Source organism: Sus scrofa, chromosome 9, assembly GCF_054392235.1.
Source record: "Sus scrofa isolate SSC_HxYL_T2T_F1_AM1 chromosome 9, Sscrofa_HxYL_maternal_Yorkshire_Landrace_v2.0, whole genome shotgun sequence".
In the NCBI taxonomy this organism is placed as follows: domain Eukaryota; kingdom Metazoa; phylum Chordata; class Mammalia; order Artiodactyla; family Suidae; genus Sus; species Sus scrofa.
This window is the reverse complement of record NC_139391.1, coordinates 120,357,536-120,373,161: the sequence shown is the minus strand read 5'-3', so window position 1 is coordinate 120,373,161 and position 15,626 is coordinate 120,357,536. Positions and strand designations below refer to the sequence as shown.

General features: G+C 38.2%; 1 protein-coding gene across 10 annotated transcripts in view; it reads left to right on the top strand.

Moving 5' to 3' along the window:
* Window positions 1–15,626, top strand: part of TNFSF4 (TNF superfamily member 4) — a 328,053-nt gene that overhangs the window by 285,285 nt on the left and 27,142 nt on the right. For 9 of the 10 annotated variants that reach the window (XR_014814402.1, XR_014814401.1, XR_014814397.1 and 6 more), the window contains one exon: window positions 1,237–1,395. Coding sequence is in view for 5 of the 10 variants with exons in the window: in XM_084974660.1 (XP_084830786.1) it covers window positions 1,246–1,395 (150 nt within the window). In the remaining 5 variants the exon portion in view is untranslated. Of the gene's footprint in view, window positions 1–1,236; window positions 1,396–2,862; window positions 3,080–15,626 lie in introns of those variants that run through there. The other variant, XM_084974663.1, reaches the window with a different exon arrangement.

Here is a 15,626-nt window from a genome sequence, read left to right as displayed (position 1 = left end):
TTAATTTGTTCATTCATGCAAAAATTATGTATGGAGAAGATGTAAAGGAGAGGGAAGGAGAAAAAGTCAGGATACTCTTCTGCTTCTTTCCTGCTCTGCTTAAAATTAATCATGTAAGTGTTCACTAAATTTGTTTCAAAGAATTAAATGAGAAAATAAGATTGTAAGGTTGAAAGCACAGTGCCTGACACATAGTAGATGCTCAGTATATGCTAGTTTATTTATTTACTACGATGCAATGGTCCAAAACTAGAAGATATTACTCCTTTATTTCTGCCTGATCTATTGTCCTATTTTCATCCTTTCTTTTTCTTTCCTTTTTTTTTTTTTTTTTTTTTTTTTTTTTTTTGTCTTTTGTCTTTTGTTGTTGTTGTTGCTATTTCTTGGGCCGCTCCCGCGGCATATGGAGGTTCCCAGGCTAGGGGTCGAATCGGAGCTGTAGCCACCAGCCTACGCCAGAGCCACAGCAACGCGGGATCCGAGCCGCGTCTGCAACCTACACCACAGCTCACGGCAACGCCGGATCGTTAACCCACCCAGCAAGGGCAGGGACGGAACCTGCAACCTCATGGTTCCTAGTCGGATTCGTTAACCACTGCGCCACGACGGGAACTCCTCTTTTTCTTTTTTTTTTTCTTTTTTTTCATTTCAAGAATGGTCTGTATGTGCGTTTTTTTTTTTTTTCCCCTCAAATCTGAAGAATAAGTTCAATGCTTATAGTTACCCAATAGGGTGTGGACAAGAACTTAAGCCTAGCATTTCCCTTAAATCTCTTCTAAGATTAAGACGTCTTGGGGAAGGGATAGATGAGTTCCTACATCAACGGATGATGATTTTTATCTTTATCAAGTGACCCACAATTTGGTTACTGGTGCAATGAGAAATTAAGAAAATAGCACACTTTTATGACTGTCATTTCACAGTCACTCAAATCAGAACTGGAATGCCACAAAAACAACTCCCTGTTAGCCCAGAGAAAAAAAAGAAAGAAAGTAAAGGGGAAATTCAGATTAGTCACAAAGAAGTTCCCCCGCCTGCCTGCAAAAGCTGCAGCATTAAAACTGAGAGAGTCCGCTCTGCTCTTTCAATTGCCTCTTATCTCTGGTCCTGGGAGCTCTGTGTATTTTCTAATTGATACGCCTTCTTTTGGCTTTATCTCCTTCTTTGCTGGAAAGAGATCATTCTTCCCTCTGTCAGATTCCTGTGTGTCACAGTTTTTATCTTCCTTGCATCCAGATTGTGAAGATGGAAGGGGTCCAACCCCTAGATGAAAATGTGGGAAACGCACCAGGACGAAGACTCTTGAGGAACAAGCTATTGTTGGTGGCCTCCGTAATTCAGGGTCTGGGGTTGCTCCTGTGTCTCACCTACATCTGCCTGCACCTCTATGCTCAGGTAAGATGCACCACTGGCATGTCCTTTCCTCCAGGTCATGCCGATGGCAGCTTATGGTCACTTGGAAATAATCTGACTCCAGAATTGTTCACTTTTTCTCCTTTTCTCCTCAGCAATTGTAAAGTGTGGTCAAACACCCTCCTGTCTCTCTTTTCCTTCCTTTTTTTCATCAATGGCAGTGGTGAGGCACAGTGGCAGGGGCACTGCTTCTGAAGATTTTTTTTTTTTTTTCTTTGCAATATAAGAATTCTGGTATTCCTTTATGAGCTGTCACTTTGAAGCTCTGAGTCACTGATATACCTACTTGGTTTACCTGTTCTGCTAGTGAGCATCTGACCATGGAATTTATTTAAAAAGGAAATAAGAGAGAGACCATTTCCGCTCTCCCATCATATTCATAAACCCCATAGATACTCGAGGAGATATGCTTTTTGAACAATGCTGAAGGTATTCACTGTTAATTTCTTTTAAGTAGCTAACCTGTATATTTTAAGGGCAGAGATATGTGTTTTCACATCTGTATGTGCACATTGGCCAACCGTTTACCTCGGCAACTTAATCCAATACTGTTCCTCACAGTCTTTCTCTACCATTCACAACTTATAGACATCACTTTGTCCAATACATTATGTAGGAGGTAATCATCTTTTTAGTACTTTCATCACATAAATAAAGGTATTCTTTCTATTCCCCTCTTTTTATCCTGGTCTCTTTTACATTATTTTTCTTATTTACTTGCTCATATCTACAAATATTATTAACTCTTTAAGGATGTTCTTGACTGTGGGAGATTCCACTGCAAAGAAAATAAATGAATAGTCAGTCTCTCCATGTTCCCTTGTTGGGGTTAGTCTGATAATTCTTGTTTCCCCTGTGGTTCCTCTGGGTTAGAAAAGTCTCTCCCTGGTAAAGGTCAGACAGTAGGAACTTCTATTTCTGATGGCTAGGTCAGAGACTGGGGACCTCAAGTTAGATCAGAATAAGATGAACAGAGTCCTAGTCAATGCCTGGGCTTATCTTTGCCTACAGGAAACAGGTTTTCAGTGCATAAAGGCTAGTGAGAGTATGGTTATAACCACTGTACGGCAGAGTACTCCTGTCCCCAATTCCAGAAGAGTAGCCGATGTCATGCTCAAGTCTGTAGATCAGCGGGTACCACAACACACCCATCCTCTCCTCATCACGCCACACGTTTCCTTCTCTGTGCAGAACCAACCCTTTGGGTAAAAATGGAGTAGGTGATCTGGGGAGAGGGTGTGGGGGAGGAGCAAAGTGTCCATGGCAGGATGCCCAAGACATAGACCGGAATTAGGCTCTTCCGAGAAGAAAACGCAGTAACCCAAAATAGAACAGCTGTATTTGTTCACCAGGTCCGGGAGCCCTGAGAGTACTTTTTCAAACAACCACAGTGTTACATATTTCCTTACACTGTGGGATGATAAAAAGACAGAGCAGATGGCCCGAGTCAAGACTCAACAATTAATTGCACTAGGGCTGTGAGCAGGAGAGAGCAAAAGGTAAAACAGACATAGACGCGTAGCCAGCTGGTGGCGGGGCTGCCCCAGACCGTCAATACCCAGGGGACGCAGAGAAGAGGGATCCGTTCTAGCAAGTCACTCAGCAGTTCTATGCCAGAGACTGGAAGGGAGGCTGAGTGCTGGTTTCCAGGACACTAGAATTCATGGTGAGCTTATCTTTGGGAGAGAATTAGTCTTCTCTGGTCCTAGTACAGAAATGGAAGCAAAGGTAGAAGAGGTCCGTTAGAGCTGTGTTTGCCCAACAAACAGGCTCTCATATATTCTGGATACAGATATTTGAAATTCTTCACTTGACATTAACTTTATTTTTCTTCTTATTTATAGCTATGCTGTTTTAGGAAACATAATTTCTTAATAGGACCCAGGACAGCCTGATGTTTCCTTAAATTTAATTTCATAGACTTTGTTAAGGGGAAGATATAGCATAGATAGGTCATGTGTGTTCTCCCCAGAACTTGATCAGTGATGGTGGTGGCACTGTGTGTGTGTGTGTGTGTGAGAGAGAGAGGGAGAGAAATAGAGAAATGTATAAAGTAACTGTTGAATAAAGGTCATAGACTGGTAGCCTTTCAAATTCATAGATAAGATTGGGATTCTGATTGAAGGATGGGGTAGGTGGTGATGCCAGTCAAACCTCTACTTTTATAAGACATATTACAGTGATCTGTTTGTACAGGGGGTGAACTAGAGCTGAAATGCTCATTTACCCAGTTAAATTGAATCTCTTTTATTGTAGGAGAAAAATACTTAGAGAATGATCATGATTTTTCCTTCTTTCTTAGATTTACTTTTTAACTTCATTAAATAGTTGCCTGCATGAATGGGTCTGTAAAAAATACATGTATAGCTGTTAAGCTCCATTTGGCAGGCAGCCTTCCCTTCAGTCAAGTTTATTTAGTAACCTTTGTTTCCTCACCACTTGGTTAAGTTTTATTTACTCTGTGAAAAGCAGAAGTTTTCATTTTTGAGGTGTCAGAAAAAAATACAACCTTACCCACTCCTTCCTTATATAATTCACTTCCCTCTTTGGACCTTGATTTTTCTCATCTGAAATGTGAGGCAGTTGAATCAAATGATCAGAAATGTGTCTCCCAGCTCAATATTTTGTAAGTATGTAATTTATATATATTCATAAAATGGGTATGAAGATCTGAGAAACACAAAATATAAGTAAACAGATTTTGTGTCTAAGCTTATGGATATCCTGGTTCTGAAGAAGGGACTGGGAGAAATCAAATTTGCACATATATTTGTAATTTGTATTTATTTATATACCATGTACATATCTAAATAGCTTATTCTGGGTTAGCAGAATAGCTTATTTAGAAATGGGGAAGAGGTTGATTCTGTAGAAAAATATCCATGATAAAAGTTATAAAATTGAGTTGTTTCTGTCACAAAAAACAATATGTGCTATTTGGATGTTCATTGGGGCTGCCATTTAAAGTATCAGGCTTCTAGTCTTTGCTGTAGCTTCAGATGGGAGCAATGGCAGGAAAAAAACCAACCTATAAGATGAGAAGCTTTTGTAAATTATATCCATGTGTCTGAGCTGTTGAAGCAGGCTCTTCTAAGATTTGTATCATCTTTATCAGAGCACTTTATAGATGTGCTTTTGCTGTTTTCTTGAGAAAACCCCACCTACAATTAAAGGTTTACATTCTTATCACTTTTACTCCTGGGAAAGACTGAAGTGGAAGTATATGGAAGATGAATTGAGCAGTCCTCTGTCAGTGATGTCCAGAATTAGAATTTACAGTTTATTAATGAAGTTTCAGGTTACAATTTGAGCTTTTGGTATCCTTTAGGAAGAAAAAGACATTTTTACTTAAAAATCTTGTCTCAGACTAGTGTACCTTAAATGTGAACCCATGTAATTTAACAAGTTTTTTTTTAAGAATTTTTTTTATGACAGACATGGAAATAAATAATTTTCAATGCAGTTGAATTTGCATTCTCTAAGCAATTCTATGGAAATCAAAAAGAAGCACCTGAAATATTGAACTCATTTGTTACCAAATGTTTTGAGGCTCTTAAAGGAAGTATTAATAACATATAATAGAATTGTTGGATTTTTGAGCAGACATTAGACATAGTCCTTTTACAGATAAGAAAGCAGAAACTCAGGGAAGATAAATGCTGGAGGAGCAGATAATGCTTCAGCTGATATTAGAAGAAGGAGTTGGAATTCTTTAAATAGACAAGAGGGATGGTGGTGGTTGGCTATGGGGCAGAAGGCTTTCTATGTTAAAAAAAAAAAAAAAAGACAAGTTGTTCAGAAGAGTTGAGGTTGAGGGTTCATTGGGGAAAGTAGCAGGAAATGAAGCTGAAAATCTAGGGGGAGAAGAACACAAAGGGTCTTGTGAATATTAAGGGAACACACTTCATTCCATTCTATACAAAAGAAAATACAGGAAAAATTCCCCAAATTGTCACTTATCCAAATTTCACTTCTCTTATGTGGTCTATGTATTGGCAAACACAGAAAGTGAATCTAATCTCACATAGCACTAGGGGGCACTACAGTAAAACTAACAGTTATTAGATATCTCTCTCTCTCTTTTTTTTTTTTTTTTTAAGAGAACTACTCTTTTTTCCCTGAGGAGTTAAGAGTAGAAAATTTTCTCAGGAAGCCAAGTGCTCATCCATGTGTAAGAGGATGAACAATATCAGGAGGGCCTAATATAATATTGTTCACTATTTACACGCTGCTGATATTGTCTAAAAAATTTAGGTAAAGATTCTGAATCAAGTATTCACAATAGGACAGAATAGCTTAGACAGGAATCATGTTGGAAAATGTCACATATATACACATACAGAGGAACAAATATATATACTCAGAGGAATGACGGGAGGCAAGCATAAAGGTTCTTGGTATAGACCTAGGAATATAACTTCTTTATTTCTGTTTTCTGACCACAACTCCTAGCTACTAACCCTTAGCAGACCCAGCCTTGCCTAGGGGCTAACCACCCTGCATTTCTTCTTCTTTCAATGGAATTTGCTTCTGTGCCCTTTACTCTCAGAGAACTTACAGCTTCCCACCCACTTCAGGGCTTCTCTATTCATGGAATATTAATTTTCTGGAGTTATTTAGGTTGTAGGAGCCATGTGCAGTGTTATTAACTAGTATTTAGGGAGTGAAAATATACAACTGAGTAACAAAGTAGAAAGGTTATTCCTCACAGCCACAGATAAAATATATGATAATATTAGAATGACAATGGATTCCCCAATACCCTATGGTGACTCATGCATTTTGTTTGTAGCCACCCGTACTTGGGATATCTATATCTTCTCAAGTGAAAGAATTAAAATACTTCCTTATACACAAATATAACATATCTTCTCAGACTTTTTGGAGAGTCAATGAGATATTATAGAAGAGAGTACACTGGACCAGAAACTAGAAGATTCTGGTTCAGTCCAATGTTCTATCTTCTTGACTCTGGTAAGTTCCTTGAAATTTTTTGAGTGTCAGTTTAATCATTTCCAATATTGGAATTTGGCTTTTGTGAGGAGCAAATGCGTTATAGAGCTCTGTAAATGTTGAGATTATTATTATTCATGAACATGCTTCAATAAGCATACCACCACAAAATATTTGCCCTATAGCACATACACAGATGTGTATACACACACACACACTCCCATAACTCAAATCTCAGAAATCATGTCATAGGTAAGGTTATCCTTAATTTCATGGACTTTTACTTCCCTACTGTTCTTTTTAAGACTAAAAAAACTCCTTGGAGTAATTATGGCATTTTTGAATATAGGTTTCTAATTAAGAGCTCATGACTGTATTAGTGAACAAAGGAAGAATGAAGGGGAGAATTTATGAAGGTATAAAGTCGTGTTAGGTTGAGAGTTCCCACTGAGGCACAGTGGGTTAAGGATCTGACATTGTTGCAGCAGCTGTGGTGTAGGTCGCAGCTATGGTTTGGCTTTGATCCCTGGCCTGGGAACTTCCAAATGCCATGGGAGCAGAGTGGCCATAAAAAAAAAAAAATTAGTGTTGATAGGTTAGTATCTGAAAATGGTTCAGAGATCTAAAATGACACACTTAGACTACATGGCCCTGGCTGGTTCCATTTCCTCTACTTTAATGTATTTCATTCAATTCTCCAATGACTTGGTTGCCAAATAGAGCAGAAAGTTACACTTGGAAGGGTAGCCTGGGTCACAATACTAGAAATATTGGAGCTATGACTGGCATAATTATGTTTTTTTTTTTTTCTTTTCAGCAATTTTTCCTTTCATTCTGAAATGCAATTTTGGAATATTATTAATTTGTATAAATGTGTCTAGCTTTGATAAGATTGAAAATACTGTTGTAACAACACACTCTGACAGAAACATGGACTAGTAGACCCAAACTTTAATTTTTCTAATACTAATTGTATAAGAGCTTATGGATAGAAACCTTAACTCCCAAGGTGTTATATGGGTGGAGAGCTGCGGGTCCAGTGAGAGTGCGCGATGTACCTTCAGGCTGGGCTGCCCTGTAGGTCCCCAAAGCTTGAACTTAGAGAACAAGTGAGACAGTCAAGCAAAGATCATGATGAAAACGATAATATTAGGGAAAAAGGAGTCCCTACTGTGGCTCAGTGGGTTAAGAACCCAACATAGTGTCTGTGAGGATGTGGGTTTGATCCCTGGCCTTGCTCAGTGGGTTAAGGATCTGACGTTGTCATAAGCTATTGTGTAGGTCACAGATGTGGCTCAGATCTGGTATGGCTGTGGTATAGGCCTCAGCTACAGCTCTGATTTGACCCCTAGACCGTGAATTTCCGTATGTTGCAGGTGCGACCATAAAAAGAAAAAAGGCAAAAAATTATAAATAAGCATCAAAGTACTCATCAAAGGAAAATAGAAAAACCTCGTTGGATTGTAAAATAGGTTGTAAAATGCATTTTACTGCTCACTAATGCAGAATATATTTTGAATTACCCGTGTTTTGGGTGCTTAATGTTTTTAGCTTCCAGGGTCCACAAAAGTCTTAATCTGGCCCTGTCTGTGGTACAGTGAAGACTGGGAACTCAAAGCTCTTTTGGGGAGGAGTTTGGGGGGCATCATTTCTGGTGCTACTTATAACCAGCTCTGATTTTGCGATCTTTCCCCTACTTTTGTCCTCACTTCTTCACCATGACCTTAGAGGAAGATAGATATTTGCGTGCAGCTTTACAATTAGGAAATTTGAGGCACAAAGGATTGTCTAGGTCAATATAGAAAGGTCAGGGTTAGAAATTAGGAGAAGGTTTAAATCCTAGTCCTGTCTCTTTCCATTACATGGGGCCAAGACTCCAAGGTTCTAAGCTGTAAGAATTCTGGCTGGCTATTTTAAAATTTGTTTCCTTTTTTTTTTTTTAACATTAATTTTCTTTGGAAGAAAAATTAGGGGAAAGATTTATAACCTGAAATAAAGAGAAGAAAGATTCTTTTTTTAAAGGGATCTAAATCTTCTTCTAAAAATGTAGATAATACTGTCAATGAAACTTTAACAAGCACATAATAGCATAATACCTCATGGGTTATTGTGATAAAGCAGATCATTGCTATGGATGATACATTCATAGAAGAGAAAAGAGACCTGAGTTTGGGCACTAACTTTGTCATTTATTCTCTCTGGGCTGGATTTTTTTTTTTTTAAACAATAAGATTAGACTATATAATCTTCTTGGGCTTTTCTAGTTCTATCAGACTGATTCGAAGAGTGTATGTAAGTGTGGTTTCACACTATATACAAATACCTTTTCAACCATGTATTAGTTTCCTAGAGCTGCTACAACAAATTACCACAAATTGGGTACCTTAAAAGAAAAGAAATTCAATCCTTCACAGTTCTGGAGAACAGACATTTAAAATCTAAGTGTCATCTGGACTATGCTCCCTCTGAAGGCTCTAGGCAAGTATCCTTCCTTCCCTTTTTCTATCTCTTCTTTTTGGCTCCCAGCAATCCTTAGAGTTCCCAGGGTTGTAGTTGCATCATCCCAAGTTCTGCCTCCAGGTTCACATGACCATCTTCCCTGTGTTTATCTGTGTCTTTTCCTCTTCTTTTAAGAACACCAAGTCATATTGGACCAAGGACTCATCCTAATCTAGTTAACCTCATGTTAACTAATTAAATCTGCAAAGATCCCATTTCCAAATCAAGTCACATACTGAGGTTCCAGGTGGATGTGAATTTTGTGGGACACTATTCACTTCACTGTAAATCATTTATTAATTTACTTATTTAACAAAATCTATGGAGAATATGCTACCTGTCAGACATTGAAGAAACACAGTGGTGAGCAAGACCTGATCTTCCTTCCCCTCTCGGAGTTTGTACCTAGTGGAGAAAGATGGTCAGGTAGTAACATAGTGTGTAATAAGTACTGGATATCTAAGTAGGGTACCACTCTTCAGTAGGATGTTTTCCAGAGAGCTGTCTACCCAGCTTCAACACCCAGTTTCTTGATTGAGATTATAAAGTGAGCATACTTTAATTTTTGCATTAAGTGCTTTCGTTTCTCTTCTATTAATTCACTAGTTTAAAATGTCATTTTCATTATTGTTACCATCAACATCATCCTCCCACTGCTATTTGTGATGATTTTTACTAGTAACCAATCTTAGTTCATGCTAGAATATAGGTTGAGGATTATTTAGCCTTATGAAAACAAGACCAAAAACTTCATTGCATAACCAACACAGAAGATAGTGCATTCACCCTAAGAGGGAGCCACTTGGGGAGAAAGCCACTTGGTTTTGTTCCACTGGTGAGTTTATTGTGTTGAAAAGATTTTCTGTTCAAAAGATCTTCTTATCCCCCAATAACTTGGTATTTCCCTAATCTCTGGTATAGAACATTCCTTGGACACTCCTTATTTCACACCATGTATTCCACTGTCTTCATTGAGATTGGACATAAAATTGAGGAAATTAGAGACTGAGGAAGGGAAAGGACTTGTTCTGATCTAGGCATTCCTATTCTCAGCCTAATTCCTTGTCCATTTTACTAGGTTGCCTTCCCAAGGCAATTGTATGTTCCTTTTTATATAGCAAATAAAATGGAAAATGAGTGATTTCAAACAGAAAGATATTGATTGTAGTAATTCTGCTACCTCCTTTGTACTCAAGGATGAATGGGGTAATATAAAAAACCTTGAGCAATGTATCGTGTTGGATAGAGTCAGTGTTGGATATTATGTGATTATGCAGCCTGTAGCCAAAGTGAGGGCATAGACTAAGCCGCTCAACAAAAATTTAAGGAATTGTAAGATTTATGATAAGGCAGTGGGTACCTGTAAACTGAACCTTCTAGTTGTTTAAAGACCAGGATATTTTGGTCGTGAATTACCGAATCACCAAGGTGAGGAAGGGAGTTATTTTTTAAATTAAATTAAGTTTTTAAAATTGAGGTATAGTTGATGTACAATATTATATAAGTTTCAGGTGTACACCATAGCGATTCATTATTTTTTTTTTTTTTTACATTTTTTAGGGCCACACCCACGGCATATGGAAGTTCCCAGGCTAGGGTTCAGAGCTGTAGCTGCCAGTGTACACCACAGCCATAGCAACATGGAATTCATGCTGTATCTGTGACCTACACCATGGCTCATGGCAATGCCACATCCTTAACCCACTGAGGAAGGCCAGGGATCAAACCCATGTCCTCATGGATACTAATTGGGTTTGTTACTGCTGAACCACAGCAGGAACCCCATAATCCATAATTTTTAAAGATTATATTCCATTTATAATTATTTTAAAATATTGGCTTGGAGTTCCCATCGTGGCTCAGTGGTTATCGAATCCAACTAGGAACCAGGAGGTTGCAGGTTCGATCCCAGGCCTTGCTCAGTGGGTTAAGGATCCAGCGTTGCCATGAGCTGTAGTGTAGGTTACAGACTCGGCTTGGGTCCTGTGTTGCTGTGGCTGGTAGGACCCCTAGCCTGGGAACCTCAATATGCAATGGGTGTAGCCCTAGAAAAGACAAAAAAATAAAAATAAAAAGTCTTAAAAAAATAAATGAAATATTGGCTCTGTTCCCTGTATTGTACAATATATGCTTATAGTTTATTTTATGCATAGTAGTTTATACCTTTTAATCCCCCTTCCCTCTCCCCACTGGTAACCACTAGTTTGTTCTCTATTATCTGTGAGTCTGTTTCTTTTTTGTTGTATTCACTAGTTTATTTTTTTAGATTCCACATATAAGTGATATCATGCAGTGTTTATCTTTGTCTGACAAGAAGGGAGTTCCAGAAATGTTTTGGCAGACCTCTCTGTCAGTGTACTTTAAGGACTTTCCCAGTTAATGTGGAAAGGGAAACCCACATATTAGAAAATCTTCCCCTTGAGACTATAAAAACTTGGTTGCAGTAGGTCAGTCACAAAATTATGAAAGTGCATTCATGTCACATGGATGCTTTTGGTTCATTTGGTTGTGAATACTTGATATTCCTCTTAAGAATCTGGTAATTGGTAAGCATTTGAAACAGTGAAACCACAATTCTTGTTCTCTGAAATAGAAGAGGGTCAGTAAATAGAGACTAGCCATTACTAAGTCAACTTGGTTAGAGAGAGGAGACTATATTAGGATATCACATGGGTTGTGCAGTAGAGAGGAGAGTAAAAGCTGAAAGATATTACAGCAAGAAGGTGCTGAAAGCCATGGTGAAGGGTGGAGATGGAGAAAGAGAAGGACTTGAATGACAGTTAAAATTGCTTTTCTTTGTGTTCATTAAATCTCAATAGACTCTACTCAACAAGTGTTTCAAAATCACACATCTTCATCCCTAAAAAATGTAACTTTTGGATTAAAGTTTTCTGAAAAAGAAAGACTCTTTGGTCAAAGAATTAGTTTTTACCCATTCTTCCTCTTCTTTTCTCTAAACTTCTCCAGGCCCTTCCTTTTGTAAGGGAGTTTCCATTGAATACACACTAAATCCACCAGATAAGAGTTGACCTTCCCAGCCCATTGTAATGGGTTAATATGGAAATTCCATCATCTTCTTCAGAGGCTCCTTGAGATACTCCTGAGAGCTTATGAGGATGTGCTTTCATGATCATTCAGGTCTCCTCTGAGTGACATGAAGCACGAGATTGGGGGAGGAGTGGTTCACATACCAGTGGAGGTTGCGTGGTGAACCGGGGAGTCCCCATCACAGATCTGTTTCCCCACCATCCTCCACTGACTCACATCCCATCTCACTCCCACCTAGGATCTTGACTAATACCAAGTGAGGAAGGGCAAGGCCCGCATAGTGAATGCAGAGCCCACTTCCTGTTTTCATATTTGATGAGTATCACTCGCTCCTGCCACAGATACATCCCCCTCCAGGATAAATGCCACATGAGTATCAGATTGGGAGCTTCATGCCACATCCCAGTGAGTCGGAATTAGAAACTCACACATTCCAAAGATAACCTCTTGAAGCAAGCATCACCTTTTGGAGGACATGGTACAGGCTGCTGGATAAATGCTAGATATCAGACATTTTCCATCTGTGTTTTCAGATCAGTGCTCCAGGTCCTGAGGGAAGCCAGGAAAAGACATAATTCTGACTCTTCTTTGCATTACCTGCTTGCTACTTATTTGTACTTGCTCTGCTGCCCCTTATCAGGACAGTTGCATCTAATCAAAGCTCATTTAATGGCTTTGCCAACCTGTACTCCACAAATAACCTTGTAGGGTTGGCTAAGGAGCTCTTTCCTGGAGAATGTCTAGCTATTTTGAGATATAGCTGATTATTTTGTCAACCATCTAGTCTAATGTTTCACTCTTATTATGTATTGACCATTAAAATAATCAGATTAATCTTGGATTCTCAGACAAATTCTTTCATGGGGGATTTTTACTCTTAAGATAGGGCAGGGTAAAGAGAATGGATGTTATCATGAACTTGGGATTCAATCAAACTCAAATTAATACCTGTTTATTCCTGAGCAAGTTCTTAACAGATTTAGTTTTCCTGTCCATAAAATACGGGTAATTAATTTTTGTACTTAGTAGCATTGTTTTTAATAGCAAAAAAGGTAATGAATTTGAGAAAGAGTAATGCAGTGCTTGGCATGTTATAAGTTCTCAATAAGTCGTTATTTTTATTTTTTGAATATACCAAGAATGGACTCATTTCTAGACCTTCCTTCCTTAAAATGCCTTTGGATTATCTGGATCCTCTTTCAATGCCTAAGCTGAAGTCTCCTCTTTGGGCTGCCAAAGCCTACAATAATTATTCTGTTCTCTGGAACCTTATGATGTACATTGCCTTTTGACATTTACCAAAGGTTTTAGGTAGAAGAATTATTTCCTCAGTTGGCATACACGTTTGTCAAAAAATAAGGATCGTGTGTTCTGTCCCTTTGTGTTCTTAGAGTTGAATGTAATGTCTGCCACATAGCATTCAATAATTATTGAAGCTGTTGCAAATCACCAAATAATATGACAATCATATAACTTCAGTCCATTACTGAATAATACTTACTGTAGCACAGACAGTCCTTGAGCATCAGCTTTGGAACAGGCCAAGGGCACGGTTGAAGATACTTCTTTCTGGATTTAGGCTTTTAGGAGTTCTCAGTTTAATGTAGTAATAATCAAATCCTGAACCTTGGATGTTTATAAAAATGCAGGCTACTAAGTCCACCTAGATCTTTTGAATAAGAATCTTTATGAATAAGCTGGCCATCTGCACAATTTTACAAGTTTCCCAGGTGATTCTAATGCACTTTGGAGTTTGAGGACACTGGGCGAGTGGACCTTTTGTGGCATCACCAGCTGCTTTTAGATGTGACGCTCGCATTATTCAGACAGTTGGTCAAAGAGCCATATTAACTGCCCATATCAAGTACTCTGCTCTTCCTCTTTTCTTGGCTCTATTTATGACAGCCCTCAAACCGGGAGGGAAGCCTAAATTCTGGGCTCTCCCTGTGCACTTTCATGTTAAGGTCATTGTGAGATCACCACCCTGCCAATCTGCTGTGTGTGGCAACTTCTTTCCTCTCACTTGGCACCAAAGCAGGCACAAGAATGGAATATTAATAAAATCCACATGGAAGTTTCTCTTAATTTCAAATTTGAATGGGGAGAAATTTTTTTTTGTTTTTTGTTTTTGGTGTAATGAAAATTGTCCAGAGTGGAGGGCAGGAGTTGAATCTGCCCTTATGTAGGCCTCAATTTCTTCATATGTCATGATGAATTCTTTTATGCTCATGCTTCTGAGGCCATCTCATTCATGACTCAGGGCTGTACTTTGATTCTGGTATGCAGAGTTACAGGAGTTTCTATCCCACTTTGAGGATGGTACAGGCTCTTCAGACTTTCTAGATTGAAGAAGCCTTATTCTATTGCTTGTCTTTACGTGGAAGCCCTTTGGAACCTTTGATACATTCAATTTTCTTTTAGTATCTAGACTAGATATGAGGATTTTTATTTTCTTGATATAGAAAAGACCATGTTTGTACATGTGGGTAAAGGAAGTGTTTCCTGAATGTTTTCTGGTAACTTTCTTATGAAGCCAAGATCCTTTTGTATTGTTTCTCTGGGCTGCAGAAGAGCCAGAGAGCTGATATTCTAGGGATTTTGTTGGTATTCATTTTTATTTTGTAGTTCCTCATTTCTGTAGTCATGTATGTCATATATAAAGCTGAAATAGTGTTATACAGACTAAATTAAGAACATGGCATGTATTTGGTCTCCTATGGGTATCCAAGAATAATAGCTGACATTTATTAACCCCTTACAAAGTTCCAGGTCAAGCGCTAAAAATTCACATGCATTATCTCATTCAATCTTCACAACAACCCTCTGAGACACAGATTTTACTACTTCCATTTTACAGATGAAGAAACTAAAAATTAGCAAGATAATGCTATTTTCCCAAGAGCACACATCTGAGTAGTCTTGTAGAGAAGATGTGACATATATCCAATGATGGTAGAGTGAAAGTTAGTAGAGTGATTTAAAAAACTGTTTACATTAGGGTTCACTCTTGGTATTGTACATTTTGTGGATTTTAACAAATGAACAATGAGATTCCCACCGTTAGAGTTTCATTATTCTAAAAATCTTCTGCACTTCACTTGTTTATCTCTACCTCTTTCCTCACCCCTGGCAACCACTGGTCTTAAACTGTCTCTATAGTTTTGCCATTTTCATAATGTCCGTCATTGGAATCATACAGTATGTAGTCTTTTTAGATTGGCTTCTTTCATTTCATAATATGCATTTGAAGTGCTTCCATGTTTTTCCATGGTTTAAAAGCTCGTTTCTTTTTAGCATTGAATGATATTCCATTGTCTGGATGTATCACACTTTATTTATCCATTCAACTGAAAACATCTTGGATGCTTTTGCTCGTCAAGTTTTGGCAATATTAAAACCATCATAAACATCTGTTTGAATAGAGTGGTTTTTAAGTACTTGCTATGGGAAACCAAAAATCAGGGATTTGATTTAGGCCTTGTAAGTAGTGATATTTTTGATGGGTAAACAGAGATTGGGGGACATTCTTGGTGGAGAGAACCAAAGAAGAAAATATTTTTTGAATGCTTACCATGTGCCAAACAAACTGCTCAGTGCTTTCACATATGTTAACTTATTTAAGCTTTACAGTCATCTCCTGGAATGTTATTATGGCTTACTTTCACAGATATGAAAGCTAAAGCTCAGAAATGGTATATAATGTTTTCAAATTC